We start from the raw sequence: 11,827 nt of genomic DNA on the forward strand, positions 1-11,827 counted from the left end.
TAATAGAAATCCACTAGAATTGTCTCGCGAATTCACTAGGTTATTCTATTAAATTTTTTTGTGGGTGTATCAATATTCGATTCATGGGAAACAAGAAACTTTTTTGTTTCGGCTCAAAGTATTTTTATCCTGAAAACGACTGCTCCTAATAACACAAAGGTATTTCAAAGTTCATGCGAAAGTTCGTGTAAAATCTCACGTTTCCATTCTTCTGACAGCTGTACGAATAGTATGAATGTATCGACGGGTGCACATTGAAAGAAAAAATGAAAGATTTTCGAGGTATATGAGACATAAATAGATGTGAACCACGAACATTCACGTGATTTTCGACATACTCGTCTTACTGAGAATTTAAAAACGTCCATGTTTTAAATCTGACACTCTTAAGTCTGATACTTCATTATTGAAAGAATGAAACAATTTCTATCTTGGTATTTTTCGATGTCAAATTTTTTCGTTTCAAGCAAAAATTGTTTGAGAACACATGTGTCTCTCTCTCAGTGCAGTTACAGATATTTAATGCTAAATGATGCAATAATTATTGTTTTTTCCATTTATAAAACCTTCATACCTATCTACAAAGCCTATCAAGGCTCGATTATCGGTCATAATCTCTCCAGCAATTATTAAAAACCCCCCCGAAATAACTGACCCGAGCCAGCAAAATTGCCCAGTCCTTCCCATTACTGCAATTATAAAACAGTATAATTGATAATTGCACACCTCAGACTGACGTTTCCGAATTTAATCTCAGAAGGAATTTATTGGATTTTGGATGTGCAAGTTGTTCAGTCAAACTGAAATGTGGCAATCTGTACGCAGTGCACAGTAATGCGACTTCTCCCTGACGCAATTGAAATTCACAGCCCTGAGACAACGATCTCGATGGTAATTCACCCTCGCAAACGAGTGCCCAATGATGTGACTTTCTCTGGCGTTCTTTCTCATTGGATAGGACAGGGCTGGCAGTGAAGAAAGGTTCGAGGAATGCCTTGGGTGCAGCATCCTGTGCCAAACATCTTGCAAGACGTCCCAGTATCGATTCAACCGAATGCCTTGGCTGCTGTCTAGTTACTCTGAGATATTTCTGTAGGGCACGTGCCATTGATGGAAATACAGCTTGTGCAGCCTCCATGGGATCCATTGGGCCGGGATTTGGTGCCAATTCAGCCTCTGAATGCAGTCTCTTAATGTGAGCAAATGCCTCCTCAGCTGCTGTTATCAGTCTTGCTCTTCTCTTTCTAACTCTCCTTTCATAATCGTGCTCCTCGTAGAATCTCTCATTGTGAGACGAGTCTCTTCTTCGTGCCTGGGCTGCCAATACAGCTCTGTCTCCACCCCCTCGTTGGGGTGTTGGTGGAACATTTGCATTGACCCCACCATCGACATCGTAAAACTTGAAACTCGATTGCTTACGGCCAGATTTAGACACTGGGAGACGATCCAGGTAAGGATTGTACACTGGAAATTCAGTGTAGTATTTCTCCAATACCCAGACTGCTGCACGCTGGATTGACAAGTCACCTATTGCATACGATCGTGACTCTCCATCCGGCGATCTCACCACTTTAATGTAGAATGTTGGCTGGAGATGACGAATTTCAATTAGGAGGACTGCGACGTAATGGATGAAGAGGAGAGTATCCACAAATGTCCCAGCGTAATTGACTAAACTTTTGTACTCGGTTATCTCACCATTGGCCGCGGTTTTTGCACTCTCCGTCACCTAGAATTTTAAAAGGGTGGTTATTCGGGGAAATAATATTGTGAGGGTATTTTTGTTAATGGTAGGGACGAGGTTTCTTATGTTTTAACGTTTCAGAGTACTCAGATGGTGACGTTTTGGGGGGCATTGATGAAAAGGTTCCGGGTATAAAAAAATTATTAATTTCCTGTTGCATTATTTATGACGAAGAAGAATTGAGCGAATACTAATTTTCGTCGGACTATTCAGTACAGATTGGGATCCAGAAATGGAAAGATTATGTCAGTTATTTTGTAATGACCGTTTGTGAGAAGTAAAATAAAATTCATTGGAATGGGAGATTTATAGATTCAGATATCTTCATCAAAAACCCTAATCTTATATCAAGAAATTTTTTTTTTTTTTTTTATTCGTACAAAACATTCTTTATTTTTCCTACAGAGGGGGTCAATTAATAACGAAACGAAGTAAATGTAATTCAGTAGCGAAGTGGTAAAACGGTTCAAGTCGACTTATCTCCCAGTTGAGTTTTTGGGGAATATTTCCGAATCTAAGGGAGATACCGAAACTTTCGTAATTACATTTGTTGTAGCTTTCAATCAGCTCTACCAAAAAGGTTGTAACAAAAAATTTAATATCTCCCTTAGATTCCGAGATATTCATTGAAAACTGGTCAATAGTCAAAACTGACTTATACAGTTTTACCACTTCGGTACTGAATTGAATAAAAAAACCTCGGATTTGAAGATCGAGAGCAATGAGTTGGAATGATTCAATGATAATATAATGTAATAGTATATATAATATAATAATACAGTGATTAAAAAATCCCCATTGGCAGGCATATTCTCTTTGATTAAATTTTTCATACGTGTCCTCAGGGGATGCAATTGTCATCTCAGGACTTGGGGGAAAGTGGGGCAAAATGAAACAGTCGAAAAACGACAGTTTAACGCAATTAAAGTAGAAAAAAATTTATTAATTTTTTTTTATTAGCTTTTCTTTCTTAACTTTTTTATTATTGGGAGTATTGATAAAAATAATAATTTTCCATGCAGGAGATGTTTTGACGGAAGATTTTGTCAATGGATAATTGAAAAGAAAATGAAACGGCAAAATCCAAAGTCCAGAGGAAGGTCCAGGGGGCTACCCAGAGGAGGAAAAAGGAAAATGTGATTTCAATCGAATGAAAAAAGAAAAGTATAATCGCCCTGATTTAATCAATAGAATTATAGATGAAATATTTCGTATTACTTGAAATGAGAACTGTGGACAACATTAGTGAAAATTATTAATGTTGTCGTCCCGATATAAGAAATATATGAAAAACCTTCGGAAGTTTCGAATAAGTAGAGAACATAGACTCAACGATGACGAGGTTTTAGTTTGGCGGCTGAAGAGTCAGAGGACAAGCTGACTAGTGGACGTTGAGATCGAGATCTAACAGGGGAGGGGGATTTATCTATGGAGGTAGTCGATTTTTTCGCACCGCATGATTTTTTCTACCGAACAGAAAATTATTACTCTCATCAGGATTCCCAATAACAAACAAAAGTTAATTAAAAAAATTTGTTTTGCTTAAATTTCGTCAAATACACGCATGAAAAAATTTAATAGAAAAACGTAGGGAATTCGTTAGAAAATTCTATTGGATTTTTATCTATCTATCATAATTTAATAATTACCTGTACAACGTAGAATAGCCAATAAGAGCAGATGCAGAGTAACGTCAGCACAAGTACTCCAGCCCTGAATAAAAATACCCTGGGCATTGTTGCATTCCTAGGCCTGAGGAAAATAGCCCAGCTTCCAATCGCCAGTAACACTAACTTAAACGCCAAGCCGAGTAATTGTCCCTTGCACTCGGCATTGCACGATAAAAGCTGCAGTCTCTGTTGCATTGTTAATACCGTTGATGAATCAGGGAAGAAGCCCAATTTTGGCAGTACAACCATCGCAAGTGGACTCAAAAAGGCACCGACACCAAGTGCTGCAGCAACAACAGGTGCTAAGTATCTATTACATGTGAAATTAAATGCCCCGTCTGTTTCAATCGGCCAGTGACTGACATCCTCAGTTGATTCTGAACGGTCTGATGTATTTCCAGTCACGGCAGTTGTATTCTCCCCCCAATTTTCATCTTGGGGGAGAATTTGTACTTCGATAACTTCTTGCCCCACATTTTCTACACTATTCACACGAACATTTACGGTTGTTTGGAATGGCGCCATTTCACAGGAGTCGAAGGTCGGCCTTTCCTTGCGCTGACTTCTGTTGTTCCTGCTTTGGAAAGAGATTTATGGGCATTAATATCTTCCATTAAATATGGACCGCATTCAAAAGTTAACAATGATTTAATGGGAATTTTTCGTGACGTACTGAAACTGGAGAAATTAACCCATTTTGAAGATGAGTCGTGATCAATACATTTAGAGAGGAAAGAATATGTTCACAAACAAGTCTTGTTTTGAATGAAAAGAAAAACGCAAGTTGAAAATTACCAAGAGCATCTAAAGCGTATTCTGGATGAGAAATTTTTGTCGTAAAAATAAACGTATAAAAAAATTTCATAGAAAAATTTGTCGTTTTCTCGAAGAAATTCCATCGAATTTCTATTGGAACTCTATAAGAATTATTTTAGAGTTCTGTTAAAATGCTATGAAATTGATAAGAATTTCTGGGAAAAATTTTTTCAATTAAATTTTTTCACACGTGTGGATTCAGTGGTTTCAAAAAATAGTCATTTTTTGGACAAAAAAGAAACTTGATTTCTAGTGCTACCTATTCCACGAAATATATGAAACTTAACTTGAGCCAAATCGGGACCGTTTTCTGTAGATGCCACTTTACTCCATAAAAACTTCTACCGCAGACTAATCAAAAGCCTCATCTCCGAGGGAAGTAGTTTTATACAATTTGATGACTTAAGCACCGACTTGCATCATGAGTAACTTTGAAGTACTTTGGAGAAATTTATCAAGAGACCTTTTTCATAAGAAATTTTATGCTCAAAAAAAGGTCGTTTGTAATTTGACCTCAAACCTGATAGTTTCAGCGACATTTCAAAAATTATGTGTATACAATTTTTGAACTTATTCATTTCTTACTACACGATTGTTTCCATACTAAATCAATATTTGTTCCAGTTAATAAATATATAAAATTTAATTTAACCCAAACGAAGGATCTGCTCCATAAAAACTTCGTTGCAAAACTAATGAAAAACCAATCTTCAAAGGAAGTAGATTCACACTGCTTAACGATTTAATTACTGATTTGTATCGCTAATAACTTAAAAAATAAATGCATTGGAGGAATTTGTCAGAAGACTTTTTTTATAGGAGAATTCATGCTCTATAAAAAATTTTTTTTGTGGTTCGACTCTAAATCTGATAGCTTCAGAAATATTTGAAAAATTATGTAATATGTGATGTGTATTTTTTTAACTCAATCCATTATCGCTACAGAATTGCTTCAAAACTAAATCAATATTGATCTGAATTATGAAATATCTTAAATTTAATTTGATCCATATTACTGACAGGTGAGAGGAGAAGAAAGGCCAGTGTGGATGTAAAACAAAGAATACTTTTGTAACATCCAAGAGAATAAATTAAATTCAATAATTTGATCAATACGAAACTTTGTTGTAGGTCTCACTGCTCCACAAAAACTCATCTACAAGATTAATCAAAAACTAGTCTTCAAATGAAATCGATTCATATTCTTCATAACAATTCAGTCACTGACTTCTGCCATAAACTAGATAGTTTCAGAGATTTTTCCATAATTATGAAGCTGGAATTCTCAAATGAAAATTGTCCATTTTCATTTTGCTGCAGAGTTATTGGGTCCAATTTAAAAAATGTATGATTTCCTTTGACCCGAACAAATCTTCAAATAAAATCACATTCTCCATTCATAACTAAACATACACGTATGAAAAAATTTAATAGAAAAACATCGCGAATTCACTAGAAAATTCTATTGGAATTTTCTGGAAATTCTATTGGAATTCTACTCAAATTCTAGGGAATTCTCGTTAAAATTTTATTTGTTTTTTTTGTGCTGGTTCTATGATATTTGATAGGAAAAAGTCAACACATTTCGATTTTTCATTGTGAATATTCTCTTGGAAGTTTTTCTATAAGAATACTTGGGCATGAATTTTCCAAGTTTTTTTCACTCGAATCCTGTAATACAAAACAAAATATAACGGAAAAAACCTAGAAAATCTGCGCCCAATAATTTTAATAGAAAAAATCTCAAGAGAAAAATTCCAACAGCACAATCAATATTGATCTATTGACTGTTTCCTGTCAAATATCTAATAGAATCGGCGCACAAACAAAATAGAATTTTAATGATAATTTCCTACAATTTTAATAGAATTCCCATAGAATTTGTAGAGAATTTCAATATAAATTTCTAGCGAATTGGCTAAGGTTTTCTATTGAATTTTTTCATACGTGTGAAGCTGAAACCATCTGAATATTTATCAGCGAAAAACCTCATTTAGGGGTTTATAAATGTGTAAGGATCACACAATAATGTGTGCAAATGTTTTTCAAGTGCGAACGACTTTATACACGACTTAAAAATATTTCACCACCCGTAGATAGATTCGCCTGAATCAAATCACGCACAAAAAAAATTAATAGAAAAACCTAGCGAATTCTTTAGAAAAGTCTATTGGATTTCTATTGAACTTTCTATTAGTTTTTGGCCGATTTTATTGAAATGTTCAATAGAAAACATTCAATAGAAAAAGTCAATGGTATTCGATTTTTCTACATAACTTATGCGTTTCCAGTATTTTCCATAGAACTTTTTCGGCTCAAATTTTCAAACTTTTTTTCATTCTATGTTTCTCCTTTTCTCATCAAGAAAATAGAACAAAAAAATTGGAATATTTGAGCCGCGAAAATTCTATAGAAAAAATCTCAATACAATAAGTTGTAGGGGAGGTTGGGGTAAAATGGACACTTGATTTTTAAAAAAATATTAGTGTCGGGTTGAAATGTTGATGAAATTTGATGTTTTTTTTTCAATACAAAGAACAATTCTTTCCCTTTGTGATGAGCCTAAACTGAGCTCTATTAATACATTTGTTTCTGAGTTATGAATAATTTTAAAAATGTCTAAAGTATCCATTTTACCCTACCCTCCCCTATAGAGAAATCGGAATTTATCTAAATATGGTATCTAAAAATCGGAATCTTGACTCTTTCTATTGAATATTTTCGATTAAATATTTCAACAGAATCGGCCACAAACTAATAGAAAGTTCAGTAGAAATCCAAAAGAATTTTCTAACGAATTCACTAGGTTTGTCTATTAAATTTCTTCACCTGTGATCTTCTACTGGCGAATCTTGCACTAGTTCCAGTTTCATCAATTGAACAGATATCAAATTCTCGTGTATCACAATTACCTGGAATTTCGATGAGAATGTTGCCTATGATGCTGTGTCTTATTACTGTGTGACCGATAATGTTTCGATGAACTCCTACTGTGGTGGCTGTGGCTATGCTCGCTAGCCCCTGACTTTATGCTCTCTGTCTCCATACCACAGCATTAGATACCACAATATTACCCCAAAACATTCCCCCTAGACAGAACACAAACCCCGCGCTCATGCACTGACATAACAAATCTAAAAGTTGATATCGTCCTTCATATCGCCTCCCGAAACCAGTAGAAAATCCTTGTCAGCTGGTATTCCTCCAGATGAAGCGCCTTCCTGGCATAGTGTATGCTGAACTGTCGGCCTTTCCGGTCTCAATTTCTCCCCGTGCAGCTTTCAACACTAAAACCAAACTACTCTTCACTGTAAACCATCATAAAACAAATTCACCGCACTAAAATCTCAGAAATAATCCCACCACCAACCCCAGTAACAGCAAAGAACGATTCATTTTTGTTTTATAATTACAATTTAAAAAAAAAACAGACGCCGACACGCCTCACATTTACGACCGTCAGTCACCCCCTTTGGGATTCCTCTCATAATTTTCATTGAAGGGGACGACCGGTAGAGCAACAGAGAAGGGAGAGAAAAAACGTGAGATCTAGGGGATTCTCGGGACTTTCAGACGAATCCTCATGCATCAGCCCCCGAAAATTACGAGTTTATCGTCCATTAGAAATCAATCCACAGGAGAATTCACAGTCTTGCGAAGGGGGGTGACAGTGTCTTGCAGTCCGTTCCGCTAATGTCGCTCACCGTAGCGTGGCGCTACTTGTCTTGTTCGCCGGATTTAAAGGCTCACTTATTCTAGTGCTTAGAAGAAATTCCAAGGGGATGTTTAGCGCATTCATTAGAAAATTCTTTTTAATTTTTGTTAAACATTTATTGAAAATTCTATTAGTTTTCGTAAATTCTATAGAGAAATCCAGCAGCGATTCTATGCGTTCTTTCCAGAAGAAATGTTCAATAGAAAATATTCTATAGTAATAATAAATAGATTTCATTTTTTCTAAGTTTTTGCTTCCGAATGGAAGCTTTGCAATCCTTGAATTTTTCGATTTTCTAATTTTGCCTAGAAATGATGTAGAATGGTCTGAAATGTAAAAATACGAAGTTTGGCGACAATGTCTGTGTCCCCCCCCCGCAACTTTTTGGAAATTAGGTTTTAGAAAATACAACACTAAGAGGGCTAAAAAAATTCAAAAAAATTTGAAATTTTGGCAGATTATAGGTCCTTACTAGGACTAACTCTGGGCACAGGATCAGCTCGATCGGTCCAGTAGTTCCTGAGAAAAAGCCATTTCTTTTTTAATCTTTTTTTGCAAATATCTCAAAAACTAATCGGCCGATTTCATTTTTTTTTTCAAAATGTTCGTCTCAACTCCCTCTATCTGGATCAATCGAAACCTATATAGCCGTTCCCGCAAAGTTTTTGAGATATTTCCACTTTTCTGTTTTTTTCCAAAAATCGTTGTACGCTCTCTAGCCTTCGCAAAAATGGAGATAGCAACTTCAAATTTGGACAGGATCTCCGTCTTATGACAAGGACGGTTGGGATTGACACTGGGCTGAATCGGCCCAGCAGTTCCGGAGATATTCTATTTTTTACGAAAATCGATTATGTGTAATATCTCGAAAACTAGTGGACCGATTTCACTTTTTTTTCAAAATATTCGCCTTGTTTGTCTTTTCATAAAAAAACTTGTTCGCACGATAACTTGAAAAAAATTGAAATAGCGAGTTAAAATTTGGTATGGTATTAGCTCTTATAATATTAAAGGTTGGTATTCTGGATGGGCGCAATCGGCCGAGCGGTTCTTGAGATGTTTAACCTTTTGTGTAATTATGTTTTATCAAATATCTCACAAACTACTGGACGGATTTCAATTTTTTTTCAAAATACTCATCTCCACGGCCACTATCTAGATCAATCAAAATATATACATGTGTCCATACAAAGTTTTCGAGTAATCGTCGTTTTTCTTTTTTTTTTTTTTTCATTTTCGTACGCACGATACCGCGAAAAAAAATGATGATTGCAAGTTGAAATGTGGTAAGACCACGGCTCTCATAGTATTAAACGTTCGTCTTTTGAATGGGCGCAATCCATCGAGCGGTTTCGGAAATATTCAAATTTTTATGAAAAACTATTTCTTCAAAAAGTTGAAGAATCATATATATATATATGCCTGTCGCAGGGACAGAAAATCGCCACGAATACATTCGGAAGCTTACTACCAATGGAATTGGTAGAAGAAAAAATAATGATGATAATAATAGCGTAAAAAGTAACGGTCAAATGTCTTCTGTCAAATAAGCTCGAACTCCTGCTTGCTTTCACTCTTTTTTCTTCGCGCCTCCTTATGGAAAATCAAACACAAAGTCATTTGAGAGATTTAGGCCAAGAAATTTCTATAGAGAATATGTCAAAAATATCAATTGCATATGGGATATTCCATGTGAACTTACCCAGGTCAAAACCCTCACCATCGCCAATCATATTGCCGATTTTTCCTGTGGTTGTATATGAAAAAATATGACTTCTCAAGTTTTTTCAGATTTTTTGAGGCATCCTGTGGGCATCCATGTTTTTTTGCAAGTTTTATCTTCAAATGCCTGTAACTTCCGTAAAAATCAACCGATTTGGGTTTTTTTTTACAAAATGTGCGTCTTCGAACACACTTTCCATATAAAAATATGTCAATTTTTTTCAATTCGTTCTTCCATCGATTTCCTCAGAAAAACCTCAAAAAACTTCAAAAAACGAGTCGTTTTCAAAGTTGGACCCTTTTTATATTTTTCAAAAAATTTCAGTGAACGTATTGGACCAAAATAGAATTTTTCACCAAAGGCCAAAGCGGGATCTCTATTAGAATACACCACTCGGAAAGATTTATTGTTAACGAATTTTAAAAAAATCATCAAATTGGTCCAGATTTGAATATATAATACAGTGATTCTTCAGGCGGTAAATTCAAATAATGCTTCTGCGTTCAAATGCGAAAAGAATTTTGAAATTTTTCATCCCGGATACATATATTCAAATTGGAAATGACGGTCACGAAATGGGAAGCCCACTTTGGCCTTTGGTGAAAAATTTTGTTTTGGTCCAATATATTCACTGAAATTTTTTGAAAAATATAAAAAGGGTCCAACTTTGAAAACGACTCGTTTTTTGAAGTTATTTGAGGTTTTTTTGAGGAAATCGATGGAAGAACGAATTGAAAAAAATTGGCATATTTTTATATGGAAAGTGTGTTTGAAGACGCACATTTTGTAAAAAAAAACTCAAATCGGTTGATTTTTACGGAAGTTACAGGAATTTGAAGATAAAACTTGCAAAAAAACATGGCTGTCAACAGGAAGCCTCAAAAAATCTGGAAAAATTTGAGATGTCATATTTTCCATATACAACCACAGGAAAAATCGGCAATATGATTGGCGATGGTGAGGGTTTTGACCTGGATGAGTTCACATGGAATACCCCATATAGAGATTGAATTTCATCAATTTCTTCCATAGAATATTTTCTGTTGAACATTTCTGTTGGAAAGGAGGTACAGAAAAGTGGCGGAATTTTTCAACAGAATCAACGGAAAAGGAATAGAATTTTGGATAAAAGTTTTATAGACATTTGTAAAGAAATTTTCTGTTTTTCTATTGAATTTTTTTGGGCTTAGGGCCCCAGATATCCGTTGATAGGAACTATTTGTAAAATAGAAAATGACAGGCATTATTTTAATTATTAATATATTTATTTGTCAATTACAAAAGTAACAATATAGCTGAACATCAGGTCGAATTGAATTTTGTTGATTTTCGATTCAACTGTGAAATCCTTCCCTCTTCTGCATTCATGCGAGAGCAATATTATTGCATACGCTGGGTGAAAATTGTGACGGGATGGCACCTGGTTTCAACCGGGGCCAGGAGTACTGTCCCTGAACGGGCCAAAACAATTGATCGATAAATAGAAATTGCAGAGGAGGAATTACAGAAACAGTTTGCTGGTGTATAATACTACTTATTACACCAACTACTGCTCCATCCGGTCCCCGGAAAAATTTCTTAGTATTTATCTCTTATGGCAAAAAATGTTCATCACATACAAATTGTGTGGAGGCCGTAGAGGCCAAAACCGCCCTACGGGTGGCATCTCACCACTGTTTTAGACTGAGAGAAAAAAAAACACGTTCTCAAACAAGTCTTGTTTGGGCCAACAAAATCACTACTTGAAAATTGCCAAAAAAAATTTGTTTGGTTCCAATTTGAATGTCTCTAACATGAATAATTACTCTGTTTTCAACAGCAACGAAATATTTGGCTCAAGAGGCGGATAATTCACACCATACGGTGCCTTTTCAGGATGAAAATATCTCATGTAGAGGAAAATTTATCAACAAATCAGTAGCGAAGTGGTCAAACGGTTTAAGTCGATTTTGGCTATTGGCCAGTTTTCAATGAATATATCGAAATCTAAGGAAGATAACAAAGTTTTTCTCATAACCTTTTTAGTAGCACTCAATTCGCTCTACAAAAAAGGTTTATTTGGTGAATGACTAGATTTAGGGTGGATGTGGGATGAAAATGTGGAGGGAACTGTTGGGAAAATTACTGATGAGCTGGATTTAAAAAATCACACTTTATTT

General features: G+C 35.3%; 1 protein-coding gene across 1 annotated transcript; it reads right to left on the minus strand.

Moving 5' to 3' along the window:
• Positions 1-727: 727 nt before the first annotated feature.
• Positions 728-7,277, minus strand: LOC107048350 (vang-like protein 2). The gene is made up of 3 exons (XM_015271493.1): positions 7,143-7,277; positions 3,394-3,988; positions 728-1,729 (listed from the first exon to the last, which is right to left on the minus strand). The coding sequence occupies exons 1-3, from the start codon at positions 7,274-7,276 to the stop codon at positions 728-730; spliced, it is 1,731 nt and encodes a 576-aa protein (XP_015126979.1). The 5' UTR covers position 7,277.
• Between the last annotated feature and the right edge of the window lie 4,550 nt (positions 7,278-11,827).

The sequence above is a fragment of the Diachasma alloeum genome, unplaced genomic scaffold (genome assembly GCF_001412515.2).
Source record: "Diachasma alloeum isolate Michigan unplaced genomic scaffold, Dall2.0 Dall_scaffold_00187, whole genome shotgun sequence".
Classification (NCBI taxonomy): Eukaryota; Metazoa; Arthropoda; class Insecta; order Hymenoptera; family Braconidae; genus Diachasma; species Diachasma alloeum.

What these genes read in the sequence shown, in the direction of transcription:
- LOC107048350 (XM_015271493.1), bottom strand. Translation starts at nt 7,276, where the DNA reads ATGGAGACAGAGAGCATAAAGTCAGGGGCTAGCGAGCATAGCCACAGC. An exon ending in CATTCTCATCGAAATTCCAG is followed by an intron (nt 3,989 to 7,142) that starts GTAATTGTGATA and finishes TTTCCAAAGCAG; the next exon opens with GAACAACAGAAGTCAGCGCA. An exon ending in GGCTATTCTACGTTGTACAG is followed by an intron (nt 1,730 to 3,393) that starts GTAATTATTAAA and finishes TTAAAATTCTAG; the next exon opens with GTGACGGAGAGTGCAAAAAC.